Source organism: Brachycentrus maculatus, unplaced genomic scaffold (genome assembly GCF_059751285.1).
Source record: "Brachycentrus maculatus isolate JH-2025_06_01 unplaced genomic scaffold, ASM5975128v1 h1tg000069l, whole genome shotgun sequence".
Lineage (NCBI taxonomy): Eukaryota > Metazoa > Arthropoda > Insecta > Trichoptera > Brachycentridae > Brachycentrus > Brachycentrus maculatus.
Window position 1 is genome coordinate 2,972,920 of NW_028280823.1, and position 15,386 is coordinate 2,988,305.

At 31.7% G+C, this 15,386-nt stretch overlaps 2 protein-coding genes across 2 annotated transcripts in view; one reads left to right on the forward strand and one right to left on the reverse strand.

The window, feature by feature from the left end:
* Positions 1 to 6,352: 6,352 nt before the first annotated feature.
* On the forward strand, positions 6,353 to 8,331 carry LOC148311263 (uncharacterized). Its single transcript, XM_088256902.1, has 2 exons — positions 6,353 to 6,786; positions 7,892 to 8,331. Exons 1-2 carry the CDS (start codon positions 6,457 to 6,459, stop codon positions 8,246 to 8,248), a joined length of 687 nt encoding a protein of 228 aa, XP_088113028.1. The 5' UTR covers positions 6,353 to 6,456; the 3' UTR covers positions 8,249 to 8,331.
* A 2,862-nt stretch (positions 8,332 to 11,193) lies between these two features.
* Prp31 (pre-mRNA processing factor 31) overlaps positions 11,194 to 15,386 on the reverse strand; it is a 41,483-nt gene continuing 37,290 nt past the window's right edge. Inside the window, exons 9-10 of the mRNA XM_088256973.1 lie at positions 13,060 to 13,284; positions 11,194 to 11,399 (exon numbers count right to left, since the gene is read on the reverse strand). Of these exons, the coding sequence (XP_088113099.1) occupies positions 11,289 to 11,399; positions 13,060 to 13,284 (336 nt within the window). The 3' untranslated portion in view covers positions 11,194 to 11,288. The remainder of the gene's footprint in view (positions 11,400 to 13,059; positions 13,285 to 15,386) is intronic.

A 15,386-nucleotide genomic window follows, 5' to 3' on the forward strand; every position in this document is an offset into this window, starting at 1 on the left:
CGAATTATTTATAATGAAATTAATTGTATAACTCGGTTTTTTTCATGTAAATTGACAGTATAGTTTTGTTATAATCATGGGCATTTATAAAACATTCAATTGGAAACATATTTAGAGCTTAAAAAATAGTAAATAAAATCGTACATCGGAATACGGCAAAATATGTTTTGTTATGTTTTGTTATGTTATGTTTTGTTAGTCGAAGAAATCAAGCAAATCATAAAAGTGTCAGGATTGATGCCACTAGTGTACGCATGTACCATGTACCTACATGTACGGGCGAGAGAACTGTAAAAAATACACATAATATATGTAAAGACATTTGTACCCATATTATTGTATATGGGAAATAAATTATCCATATATAATACATATTTCAATTTGCAATTTTCACAAAGTGTATTTCTTTGTCTGTTTTTGTAGAGTCAATAAATCTATAAAGTTAAAGCAAATTGTGTATTACCCATAAATTGAAAACATTCATCGTATAAACAATTAATAATTTATGTGAAGTTCTAGGTTTTTAATAATTTGTTGTTAATGAAATCAAATACATACATCGATTTCTCTATCCTACTGGTTTAAGCCTTTTTGAGAGATGTTTTTGAGAAATATTACTTGGGTAAAAGCTTGCATTACCATATTCTCTTATCACTCTTTTGCTTTTTTACAAATTTAATAACTTCGCGCCCTAAAAAACACCAGCAATACGACTTGAAACATTGTTAGGAAGAAATATCAAGATATGTATATCAATACACGGTTAAATAAATAAAAATAATTATTTTATTACTTGTGAGCGAAGAAATATGCATACATTTCAAATGAATTTTGTTAAAATATATAATCTATCTTAAACTTGACAGAACACATTTTTAATTTAAGTTTCACGAGGTAAATACCACTTTTTCGTAAAATCTATTGTGACATGTGACGCATCATTTTCATATAAACGGTGCTTGAAAATGATGCGGAATGCATCGAAACACGTGTCACAATTTTAAGTAATAGTGGTATTAACCAAGTTAAAATTAAAATTAAAAATGGGTACATTTTAGCATAAAGTGACTACCGAATCAGTTAAGGAAATGACATAAATACCTCTGATATCTTCATATAAACGTGCATAAGACCGGGCTTAAGTTCACGTAGGTAGCACTCAAATCTTCTCAAATAAGCTGTATGTACAAGTCAGGATTGCGGTAAAACTTCAAACTTTACTGACTATTGGCTTCTAGATGCTATGCTATAATAATATCGACTGTCCATCTGTTTTGGAATGTTAGAGCTATTTGTGCCTTAGAAGTACGATTATGGCTGGCATTGTTCCTTCTACCCACACCGCAGGACAAACATAAATAATGATGGCGTATGACTCAAAGAACGGGAATGTTGAACAGAGAGTCTGGAAGTATGATATTGTATGGGTTATATAAATTATATATACTTATCTGTATTTTTTTTCAAATTGACAATAATGTGTCTTTCTTGAGGTTTCTTCTGCCGAGGGCACATTTTAAAATACTTATTTTTACTTTTTGATAAAATTATTTGATTATTAGCAATTTGTCTATTACGATCATGTATTACAAGGTTGAATTAATTACTCAATTATAAATAACTGATTTTTCTTAGTTCCGTTATTTAGTGACTTTAAATATAATGGAAACAGGTTAAACAGCTTTATTGCGTAATATTCAAAGTCCCTTTGATCAAACGAGGTATGGATTCTCTTTTGATTGATAGTGTTTCTGTATTTTTGATCTCGTAGTACTCTCATCTCATACTTATATGTTTTTTTTATGGACTTCTGTGTTTTAATGGTAAGTGCTTCCATGTCATTTGTGTGATAAATTCTTAAATACATATGTAAGGATTGTTTTAGGATATAGTTGTTTAACTGTGATGAATTATAATTTGTTGAATATGGGGTCTATCTCGGATAGATATTGGGGATTTCTGTGTTTTAATGGGAGGTGCTTTCATGTCATTTGTGTAAAAAATTCTTAAATACATATGTAAGGATTGTTTTAGGATATAGTTGTTTAACTGTGATGAATTATAATTTGTTGAATATGGGGTCTATCTCGGATAGATATTGGGGATTTCTGTGTTTTAATGGGAGGTGCTTTCATGTCATTTGTGTAAACAATTCTTTAATACATGTGTAAGGATTGTTTTAGCATAAAGTTGTATATCTGGGATGATTTATAATTTATTGAATTTGGGGTCTGTCTTGGATCTTTGAGTATTATTTTAATCATTAATTTTTGGGCAACATAAACACTATTTATCAGTGCTTCATTCGTACCACCCCATCCAATAATCCCATACCATAGAATAGACTATGAGACATTAAACTGTTAACTACCTCTTTGACGTAGAACTACGTAAATCCTTGCACTGTTATAGGAACGTGTCACGAAAATAAAATAAAACAAGAATCAGTTTCATCTTAACTTTACAAAAAATGTGTACTATAATAAAGTAAAGCTCTTGTAGGTTTTTGTTATTATGATATAATGATCGTATTTACAACATTTTGAGTGTGTCCAAATACTTGTTCACAAAATCTGGATTATCTCCAATTACAGGAGTTATTTTCATATTATTTTTTGACATCTCATCAAAGATGAAGAAGAATATGGAAGTCTGGGCATTTACATCTCACTAATAGATGTCTCTAGTGAAGTTCTAGTGATTCATGAACAAGGTTTCTAAATTGGTTCATATATATAGAACTTCCAAGAATTTGAGTAGTGTGGTTGTCAATAATGGGTAGAATTGGTGAATGTTACACGTGTGTAAAGTGATCACTTAAACCAGCCTATGACGGTCGTAAGCCCCGTAAATGCCCAGACTTCCATATTCTTCTTCATCTTTGATGAGATGTCAAAAAATAATATAGTGATCGTATATTTTGTTATAGTGTAGTGGGATCTAATCGACCGACCATGGTGAATTGTGGTTTGCTTCTATGTTCTACAAATTGATTGAGTATTAAGTTCGATCCTTTTAAGTAATCTATACGAAACGGGTTTTAGTGGGTGGGCTCGTGTCCGCAAGATCAAAAAGTGGGCAGTTAATGCACGTAAATCTGCGGCCGTGTGCTTTGCTCGCCCTCTCAATATACATAACTGCATACTTGTATGTACAATCGAGCATTAAAGCAGTTTCACAATAAACGACGGACATAGAAGCGCTATCTTTCCACACGTGAAACAATGCGCTGCAAGAGCGGCCACACCTTTGAGTTAATCGTTTGTAATTTGTAGGTTCAACGGTTGATAGGTAGGTAACATTAACTTTAAACCGAACATTTTGGTATCCGGTTGATGGCCGTGTTACAAAATAACGCAAAATCTTGTGAAAATGTATAATGTATATTTAATTTATTGTATAACATTGCAAATAGAAATCGCAACTTCAAAAAAAAGTTTTTTTTTTATGTGGCGTTATATTTTCTACACTTTAAAAATAAAGATTTGTGTTGCTCTCACTTCACGAATGCATTCGTTTGATAATGCCCTAACAAGGCGAAACAATTGTCACAGTATAATATTTTATGTGTTTTTTGTTAATAAAATACAACTTAGTAGACTCAAAAAATCTGTGTTTGATTTAAAATAAATACACAAATTAAAATGGAGTTCTACAAATTAAACGCCAAGTCAATAAATTATTATTATTATTTACTATTATTATCATCGTATACATAATTATAATTACATAATACGGTTATGTGCCCTCACTGCGTGTTCCCGTGCCGAGGACACATTTAGTAACACTATCTTCGGTAAGCCTTATCGCCCGTGTTTATAAAAAGGAATTTGTGCAACTGTGGGGATCGAAACACGGGATTTTAACGATAATCTATGACTAGAATCAATTAACAACAATTCAAAATTTATTTTACACGTGTACCTGTTACAAAAAATGCTATATATCTGATTTATTATTATTATTTATTAACTTATTTTTATAGTAAAATCACTGAATATCTTATTATAACTTAATTTAAACGTCAACCGGTTTCGATGCAAACAATTTTCCTCAATAAAATTAATACATAGTTTCAATTTATATTGAGGAATACACTGTTTGCTTTCAAATCATTCGTCTTATACTTAAGTGATAATAACATACAAAGCTATTTTTTAACAAAGTTATTTTTTCAGTTATAAAATGTAAAAATCCTTCATATTCATTAAATTTTATGTTTATTATTTTCGAATACTTATTCAAGACATTTTTACATGCTTAAAACTAATCTTTTTCTCCCCCAAATTATATTTTTTTCGACTTGTATTTTAAAAGTATTCACAATAAAGTTAGTTTTAGCATTTTGATTTCAAAAATATATAATTGGAATGTTTAAGATGCAACCTGTCTTAATAAAAAATGTGTGGAAATCATTCAATAACCCGATTTACGTGAACGTTAATTTACGTTATTGAATTTATGTTTATATTCACCGGATATTCTTGAATGCAGTATTACCATAAAAATTTCATTTTTCAACCGGATGGACAGACCTACACAGATAAATCTCAGTGTGCATGGTCACACTGCAATGATTTTAAACAATAAATTGATTAAGAAGATCCGTAAAAAATCATTTGGCAGTCTGCAACAGAAAAGATGATATTATCTATAAATACGATCAGCATTAGCATAAATTATGTTGAAGTCGATTCGCAAAGGTCATTTTAAAAATATGAAAAATTGAAAAGGTCGAACTAAAAACAGAAATTTATATATTAATTTTAAATCAAACACAGATTTTTGGAGTCTACTAAGTTGTATTTTATTAACAAAAACAATTGTTTCACATTCGTTTGATAATGCCCTAACAAGGCGAAACAACTGTCACAGTATAATTTTTAATGTGTTAATAAAATACAACTTAGTAGACTCAAAAAATCTGTGTTTGATTTAAAATTAATACATAAATTAAAATGGAGTTCTACAAATTAAACGCCAAATCAATAAATAAAAATGGAAAATTAAAAATCACATTATTTCAGACACGTGAAATAAACAAATGTGTGTGTAAACCAGCCTATGATAGATCGTAAGCCCATAGCAGCAAACCGGGACTTTCATATTTTTCTATATGTTAAGATGGCTTTTTTTTAATTCTCCTCAAAATAGTCCAATAAATATATAACCAAATATTTTTAATGAGGTTTTTTTAATTATGTTCTAAAGGTATTCCCACTTAAGAGAATGACCATTATCATATTTCTATCTTCATCCGAGACGAACAATCTTCCAAGCATATCAATTAAGAAATTTCTATATGATACAAAATGCAATAAACTCGAATAATTTCCCCTATTTATGCCTCCGCCGGAAATTGATCTGCGGAGAAACCGTGAATATACAAATTGCAATTAGTATTCATTAACGATTTTTTTTTATTTTTTGTTGGATTCATAAGCTATCAGCACTTGCTAATTATGGTTCACAGTTCAGAACTACGATATATATTTAAAAACATACCACTTTGTACGTACATATACATATGTATGTATATACACATATATATATACATATATATATATATATATATATATATATATATATATATATATATATATATATATATATATATATATATATATATATATATATATATATATATATATATATATATATATATATATGGGAGCGAAGCATGGAACTGGCAAAAGAAGGATGAAAGAGGGTGAATGCTGTTGAAATGCGCTCCCTCAGACAAGTGTGTGGAAAATCATTGTATGACAGAATCAAAAACGAAGATATAAGAAAGGAATATAAGGCTGAATAAGGAATAATTGAAAAGATAAGGGAAGAGTGCTTTAAGGTGGTATGGACATGTGGAGCGAACGGATGGCGAGAGAATGACTAAGAAAATATATGTGGCGAATGTGAGCGGGAAAACAGAACGAGGACGGCTGAAAAAGACTTGGCACGATCAGATCAGAACCTAATCAAGCAATTAGAACCTAAAATCTAGTGGTGTCAAAAGTCTGCGTAATCAGATGGCATGTATGACTATATTTATGGATGTGAAGGAGGCGAGGAGTGTATGTCAGGACAGAAGAGTGTGGCATTCCATCCTTTCTGCCTACCCCTGCGGAGAAACGGCATGATGGTAGTAGTGTAGTAGTAGTATATATATATGAACATTTAATATAACCCACACACGCTACAACCACTATTGCGCAATATTATTGATCGCCTAGCGGTCGCTTACCTACACATGTCTACCATACTATTAGCCAACCTTGAGTATTGTGCAATAGTATTGATCGTCTGGCGGCACAACTGCGCAATATACCGGCAGTTCTTTATCAGATTCCGAGTGGTCTGGACTTCTTCGCTTTGGTAAATTTGTAATCCCGCAAAAAGTGACTAAAAATCCACTTCATTATGTTTTTGATACTATAAAAGTTTATTTGGTCATTAAATATGAGTACAAAGAGTGAAGAAAGGGCATTTCTTATTGAATGCATCGAACTTTATAAATCTTTGCCAGCTTTATGGAATTTGAAGTCCGCCGAGTATAAAAATAGGCAGGCGAAAAATAAGTCGTACGAAGTGTTGCTCGATAAATACAAGGAGAGATATCCCAGAGCCACGAGGGAGGAGCTAACGAAAAGGTTCAATTCTTTGAGAACGAACTACAGGAAAGAAGTGAAAAGACTTAACGATTTGCGAGAAAGAAGTACGGACAGTGACGATGTGGAGCCCACACTATGGTACTTTGATAAAATGAGTTTTATTAAAGATCAGGACGTGGTAAGCTAAACCAATAAGATATAACTCTTGCCTATAAACTTTTCCTTCTTTAAAATAAGCGCTATTTAATCACCTGCACGTGATTTTCTTTCTGTCCAAAGTTTTAGCGAATCAGTAAACCAGTGACCGACTCAGCGTTCGTGAACGAGTTTCACTCGTTTAAATGAACGGATCATAAAGATCCGCTCGGTCACTAACGTCACGTGTCTACGTTTATTAATTTATTCTGTATGATGCATATTTCCTCCTTTCAAAATCACTGTTTGACACACCAATAACTAATCCCCTGATCCTCGCTTTCTCAGGAGATGAGGGATATTATTTTTCAAATACACAAAAATAATTATGAAAATTCTGAAGTCTTGCACGACTTAGACTTTAAACGGTGGTTGCATTATATATTATATTAGTGCGATAGTGTAGTGAATCACAGGACTGATCACTTTTCCTTCATATAAATAACGATCATGTGAACATCAAAGTGGTACCCAATGCACCATTTGGGTGTGAAAGGGGTTCAAAGAAGATATATATATTTGAGATAAGGATCGGTCACGTGGTTGTTCAAAGCGAATTTTTATAAATATATTTTTTAATAACGCAATATCCACGTAACTCCAAATTCTAGCTACATCCTATGCAACACCGCTTATCATATCCCTACTTACTCCAACTTTATAAGCTTCATAGCCCATTCGTAATGTGAGTAGTTTTACTCTTAAGGAAGTTATTATAATTTCATGTCATTCTTGAGTGATTTTTTTGGCAAAAACACTTACTACTTTATTAAAGGCTTAATTTCATTTAAAAGAAATTAATTCTATGTAAGCAATGAAGTTACATATTTTTATGATTATGAATTTTCTTGTGAGTTTATTTATGTAACTACTTCACTCATGTACTAGAACTAGTTTTTATCAACTTTTGTACTTGGTATATCTTACATAGTACATATATCTGAAACCTTTATCAATACATGTGAAGTTCTCAATTATTTCACGTACGGAAACAACCCTCAGAGGTATACATGAGTACATACTTCCGGTACTTATTTAGAAACATTTGGATACGATCAAAATATAAATACATATTAATTTTGTTTTAGGTCTCTCAGGCATGTACCGAAACCCGCGTGGAACGGTTTAGTTCTCCTCCCAATAAAAAGAAAATCACTCAAAATGAGCTACATAATTTAGCACGTGATCGTCTCCAAAACAACGAATCTGAATACGACACGATCGCGAAAGCTTGGGCCGTGGAACTTGCGAAAATGTCGTCAACTCAACAAATCCACGCTAAAAAGGCAATAAATGACATATTGTACGAGGGACAGCTGGGAAATCTATACAGAAACTCGGTGGTAATACAACCACCTCCTTTAGCTCCCTTATCTAGAAATAGAGATTTGGATGGTGTACAAAGTGATTCCCAGGAGTCCCTTATTAAATTTGAGATTGAGTAAATTAAGAAGATGGAAAATACAATCACACATTCCAATGATCAACAAAACGAAACATTTTTCTATTTTATTGAATACTAACTATATCCATGCACATACACATTTCATTAAACATATTAAATCTATTTTAAATAAAATTGTATTTTATTGAGTTGTCCTGGGGGACATGGCACAATAACATTTTAAAATTTATTTATTTATTTTTCTTTATTTCAACCCTTGAGTCAAAAAGCGCAAGCCTCTAAGGTTCTACGAGTAGGTCGGCTTCTTTTTCGGCACGGGAAAACTCGGTAAGAGCACATTATTATAATTTGTAATTACGTATATAATGAAATAAATTGTCAAGAATTTTAATGTTATTTTTATGGTTTTTTAAAAATAAAATACACAACTTACTAGATCCTAAAAATAAGTGCTTGATTTAAGTATTTAAAATATATTTTTTAAAAAGACTGCCTATTCGACGCTTCAAAACCGATTGACGACTTTTTTTTATGTATCATTGTCCACGTCTTTATAAGCTCCCTTGGGTAGTAGTATTTTACGAAAATGGCGCTATATAAATTATGTACGCCAAAACGATGTATGATAGAAATTCGAATGGTGAAATAAGGAAAGAATGGCTGAGAATAAGAATTATCGATAAAATTGAGAAAGGTGTGTTGAGAAGGTTTGGGCATGTGAAACCAATGAGTGAAGAAAAAACAGTAAAAAAAAATACGAGACGAATGTGGTTTGTTATTGAAGCAGAGGAAAATCGAGGAAAACGTGGCACGATCAAGTATTTCAAATACTTGAAAGTGGTCAAGCCAGGAATCGGAATAATCGGGGGGTATGTATGAGGAGATGCATAAATGTGGAAGAGGCCGAGATTGTTTGCAAAGACAGATTGGTGTGGCATTCATTCTCACTGCCTTCTCCTGCGGGAAAACGGCATGAAAGGTTAGTTAGTTAGTTTATTTTAATAATTTAAACAAAATGGTTAGTTTTATTTTTCTGGAATACTTTTAATGATTTGGTTGTAATTGCTACATTTTAGGCCTATTTAAAATATCATCAGGAAAGTTCTAGAAACTACTCTTTTTTAACCATTTTCAAAATGTATCATTAAAACCTTACTGTTCAAATCTTGGAGCCATTTTCCGTGAACATATCGCTCACTCCTTTCAAGAACGTCATAAATCAAAAATTGACAATTTTCAGTTGTGCATGTTTTCGAAATGTCCGGAAAATGTACTATATCCCAGCAAAAGCGGCATATTTTTAACTTAATATTTACCCGCTACAGGGCAGAAAGTGTTGTTTTTGCATTTTGAAGAAAAGGTATTATTTTTTTTTTTTAAATATACTAAATATTATTCAAATGCAGAAAAAACATTCAGGTTTTACCTAAAAAGATGTGTTGCACAGTAAAAAATCGATAAGTGGCTTGATTTTTAATCCATTGTTTTATATTTTTGAACTTTAAAAACGTTCTCTTGAAAAATCAAGTTTTTTGATTTATGACGTTCTTGAAAGGAGTGAGCGATATTAGTGTGTCAATCATTCTCTGCCTACCTCTGCAGTGAAGCGGCGTGATGTTTAGGTAATTTGGTTAGTTATCAATTAGACACTGTCGCGTTGGATTGGTGACTTGGCAGTAGACACTCGTCTAGAAATTTGATGGATAGTCAACCGTTTCTTATAATAACTTCCGAGGACCCGCCATCTTTGCATTATTGTAATAACTGTTATTTCATAATGTTTCTATCTCTATCGCATAAGAACTTGAAAATATAAAACAACAACATTGCGTGCAATCAGTCTGACTTAACGATGAGTGCGTGAGAGTTTCTCTACTACTAAGTAATCGATCAGCACCATCGAGAATCATTAATAGGAAATTATAAAAAAAAAATCATGTTGTTCTTGTCGATCATAAATAGAAATACGCAAAGAATACCGAATCTGAATTATTCATTAAACGTTTATTTAATCGTTATGCTTGTATCAGAAGAAAATCCGAGAACGCATTAAATCTGAAATTAAGTAACTAATTAACCATAACACCACATCCCGCAGGGGTAAGCGAGAGAATACAGCGACACACGACTTTACCAACAATTATCACCTCTTCTACATTCGTGCATCTCCTGCATATTTTAAAGCGAGTGTTTTTGCCTAGAATTTTCACTCACGAATTACATGAAATTATAGTAACTTTAAACATAAAGAGTGAATCCACTCACGAGTCGGCATAGGCTATGAAACTTAAAAAGTTGAATCCCGAGTATGGTCATGATAAGCGGTGTTGCATAAGCCGTAGCTAAATTTCACAATCACTTGGACGTTACGTAATTTAAAAAAAACTACATCTTTTAATTAGAACCCGGCGATTATTCTTTTATATACTAAATCTATATACCTATTATTCGTTCTTCATTTTCTTTACCATCCATTTTTCATTTTATTTAAGGGAGTACTCGCAAATTTATAATACATTACGTAACCGGTTGCGCGAGGAACCAAACGTGTCTAATTTTTTTTTAAATATACATGTATATTAGATTTTGATTTTTTTAGAATATTTATTGAAATAAATATTTTATCATTTTTTAAACTCCTTACTCAATAATTCTTATCTTATCAAAACTATATATATATATATATATATATATATATATATATATATATATATATATATATATATATATATATATATATATATATATATATATATATATATATAATTCGAAAAAAATTGTTCTATATAAAAACGGTGTTTTAAGAAAAAAAAAACAATAGCGTTAAATGTTACCTGGGTTTAAAGAAATTTAAGTTGCGATTTAACGTATGATGGGCCTGAATTCACATTCATCATCTGTATCTCGAAAAAAAATATGATGACATACAATCAATGCATCACAATCAAGATCCAGACAGGGGTAAAAGGAAAAATAATTATGATCATAGGTCAATAGATATTTAATTCAACAATTACATTATATTACAAATTAATACTCATTAATGAAACACATTTAATGCAAATTTCAAATAAAACTGCTCAGGTCGTTTTCTTCCCAACGGACAGGAAACCGGATGTGTTGGAGAAATATTTGGCGTTGGCTTCGTTCACCTTCTTCTCTGCAGCCTGGGGGTTCACAATCTCCAGACCCTGAGGAAGAAACAATGGAAGATGTTTAGGTCCATCTCGATGGTCAGTCGAACAATGGCCTGACGATCATAGTAATTGACGACCGCAATCTGTTCGAAAAGTGCAATTTGCTCGTTTTACAATGGCCGACACAGTTAGCTGCATGCCTGCGCTAACAGCGTTCTTTGACAAGAAATATTATTATGCAATTATCTGGCAGTTAGATCACCGATACAATAAACCTGTGTCGTGTAACGGCTTCGGTTTAAGAATTTTATTAAAAAAATACTTACTAAACATGTCAAATGAAACAAATAAAATGGGAGACTTTTTAACATGTTATTCTAACTTAGTGGTCAAAAACATTTTGAAAGACTGGGTAAAATATTTTAATTATGAAAATTTCATTTGATAAGTGCGTAAGTTCTTAAAATGAAATACATAAATTTATGTGTAAATACAAATTAAAATTATAAAAAAAAACATGTACAATTACTTAAAATTATAATGTGATAAAAAAATATTATTATTACTTATACACCTTACTTTTGTAAATGTTGTTATTATTATTGAATAAATAATTTTATATAAAATAAATATATCAGATTTTTTGGTGGGTAATTAAAAAAAATGTACTGGAAAATTTAATTACTCGTAGGTAGTAGGTTGCCGACCACTGTCTAGCTAAAAAAACAATAATATAAATAGTTCTAGCTAATATTCAAAAATTAAACAAAAAAACTAAATGTAGAAGTATGCAAAGTACGGCCATTATTGACCTTGATGTTGTATCTTTATATTAATATATCAGACATAACACTCCCAATTAGGGAATATGTGGATATTTTTTTTTTTACAGTTTTATTACAGTTTTTTTTTAATCTTTTATACAGAGAAATATTTCAATTTAATTTAAATTTATTGGTAAAAACCATTATTTTAAAAAATCTATTGTAAAACGTGTTTCGATGCATTCTGCATCATTTTCAAACAACGTATGTAAAGTTTAGTATAATTTTAGAGTTGTGTCTTTGGGACATATAAACCCATAATTAACAATACGACAATGACTAAAGCCTCCCCTATTCTGTATATTCCCATTGATAAAAATTAAAAAACGAATTAAAAATAAAATAAAAACATTCATCATATTGTTAATTATGGATTTATAATTATTTATATTTTTAAGAATTACTACTTTTTCAGATGCAGTTTATGACTTTTCGTATTAATATTTTTTTAGTAATAAGTTATTTTTGTTTTATACGTGTGATTGTTATCTATTTTTTCTATATTTAAGTTCGAAAGTCTGGTAACTATTTTTAAATGAATAAAAAATGTATTTGGTAGTTGAATTTGTCTGATTTTTTTGGGCAGTGATTTAGTGAATCAGTTCTGCTATCATCCACAGATGTGGCAGCAAAAGTATCTTACTTAATGTCAATTGTTTCCTAGAAACACGTCTAGATCCATATAGGCATGGTGGGAAATTAATATCCCAGTACTACTTAAAGGATTAAATGTTCAACAAACTCTTATAATTTAAATAAAATATTAACGTTTTTTTTATTATTAACTTAAAGGGTTATCAATGAATTTCAGATAAATCCACATAAATATGGCAGGAAGAGTGGTATTTTCTTCAACAAATGGTACTTTAGAGTTGGCGATTTGCCCATACCTGCATGGGGGTGAAGGCCACGGAGGAGGCCGTCCCGGAGACCTGACGCTTGACGGTGGTGGCGCCGCCCCACTGCTGCTGCTTCTGCAAGTTCCGCTGCAGCGTCTTGCTGATGCGCACCTTGGTCTTCTCGTCCACCTGCGGCAGCCGGATGCGGCCCGTGCCAGCCTTTCCTATAGTGCCGCGCGAGTAGCCCAAGTCTTCTTGGTACGCGTCATCGTCGATCTGCCAACCGAAACATTTCAGTTTTAAATATATAAAAAAAATATATATAAAAGAAAATAAAAGACTTTCCCAAATAAAACGAAGTCCCTTTCCAAGCATGGGAGCTTAGTCTTTTTTTTGGAGAGGCACAGCGAAACTACAATTATAAGATTGCCATATATATAAATGTTTTAAAAAATTATCAAATAGTTTTAAAAAATGTAACTATATTAAATAAATTTTAAGATAAAAAATTAATAATAAGTAGGTACCGAGTATTTGACACATTTTATTTTTCATTTTACATCGACACTTTGTACCTCTTAATGACTTTATATGACAATATAAGGTGCACAGTGTCAGCTTCGGGTGGCCCATGAGAAGTAATTGAAATTGAAGTGTCGGCCACCGGTGGCTGACAAAGGCAGTCAATGTGTCAAAAATACTTACTGCCTTGCCTTTCTCAGCGATTTCTTGAAAATACTTATTTTTAATATAATATTAACCTAAAATGTGAAACAAAGTGTTACATTTAGAAATATCTCTAAAACTAGACTCCTAATTGTTTAGACCAAGATTGTCAACATTTTCTATAAAACTTGATACATTGATACTTGACACTTTAAGCGTAAGCAATATTTGAAAAAAAAATAAAGATAAATAAACATAACATTCTAACCAGTTAGTATATTAAAGTAAAGTATAGATTTTTCATGACATCATGTTATTCTTAAATCATTACGAAGGATATGAATACAAATCCATAAAACTAATATTTATTTTTAAAATAAAGAAATACCAGTGACGACCGTTCAATTAGCGATATATTGATACATGTGTGAATTTGAATATACCTGTATATTTCTAAATACATAATAAAAATGCTTATGTCCATCAGAATTTCCATGATGATTTTAATATACAAACTTGTATATTTTATGATAATAGATACGATAGTGTTAAAAATGGGCATAAAATACGCGCTGTGGAGAAGTGTGGTAGACTCTCAACAGCAAAATAGGCGTTTCGATTCTTTCCAACTGAACAAAAAATCAGATATATATTTTTAAAATTATGTGTATTTTTTAATGCGTATTTCATCAATCTGTTCCTTTGTTCAATACTAGGAACAGAACCAGAATAGCAGACATCATGGATCGCGTAGCGAGACTCGAGTAGCAACGGCGAGACATGTTGCAAGACAGGACCCCACAAGGCGGACACCTAAAATTTTGAGATGGAGACCTCGAGAGAATAAAAGAGGCGTCGGAAGACCCCAAAAAAGATAGTCCGGTGACATAGCCGCTGTGGGGTAGAAATCGACTGCAAACAGCAACAGACTGAAATAAATGGAAGGATACGAAGAGGCCTATATCCAACAGTGGAAGGACACAAGGCTAGAGATGAATATGATTTCATAAATTCTACTTTTTTACCTGTACATATAAGCCTTTAATATAAAAATGGCTTCTCAGGTTTTCAACTATATACTAAAAGGTCACGGTGATCAAATATTTTTTACGCGAATGATTTACTTACCAACATAAACATTATACGACCTAAATGTTAAAATAAATAAGACCTCGAAAGTACCTGCATTTTATAATACAACTACGACTACGTAAAATAAGATTTGGTAAAAATATTTTATTACCATTGTTCGAATATGAAGCGCCATTTATTAAATTTACTAACCGCTTACAAGCAGGATCTCACGAACACTAGAACAGCCTTCCTGCCTACATTGTTGCTTTCTTTCAGCAACGGTCTATTGAAGCTGTTACCGCAAGATGGATAACTATGATATTTAAAGAAAAGGATCCGAGACCGAGGCCAGCGGTGCAGAAACGGAGTGAAAGACGCGTTGAAAAATTGGCCTAGATTATGTGTCGAAGGTCGCCTAATAAATAATGGATAAACGTTACAATATGCACCGTCTGCAGTGTCTTAGTACACGAGTCACCGTCTAATTTAAGAATAAACACTACTAATTCACAAAATGTGTTCGGCTCCATAGAGTAGTGGTTCCCGCCTTCGCGTTAATTGCGAAGAAAATGTCAATGGACGTTTTAGAAACCAAATTGGACACCTTACAAATCAAATTGGTCGTTTCATTAATCAAA

Coding starts and splice junctions, on each gene's coding strand:
- LOC148311263 (XM_088256902.1), top strand. CDS start 6,457: ATGAGTACAAAGAGTGAAGAAAGGGCATTTCTTATTGAATGCATCGAA. Junction 6,787..7,891: donor TTATTAAAGATCAGGACGTG/GTAAGCTAAACC, acceptor ATTTTGTTTTAG/GTCTCTCAGGCATGTACCGA.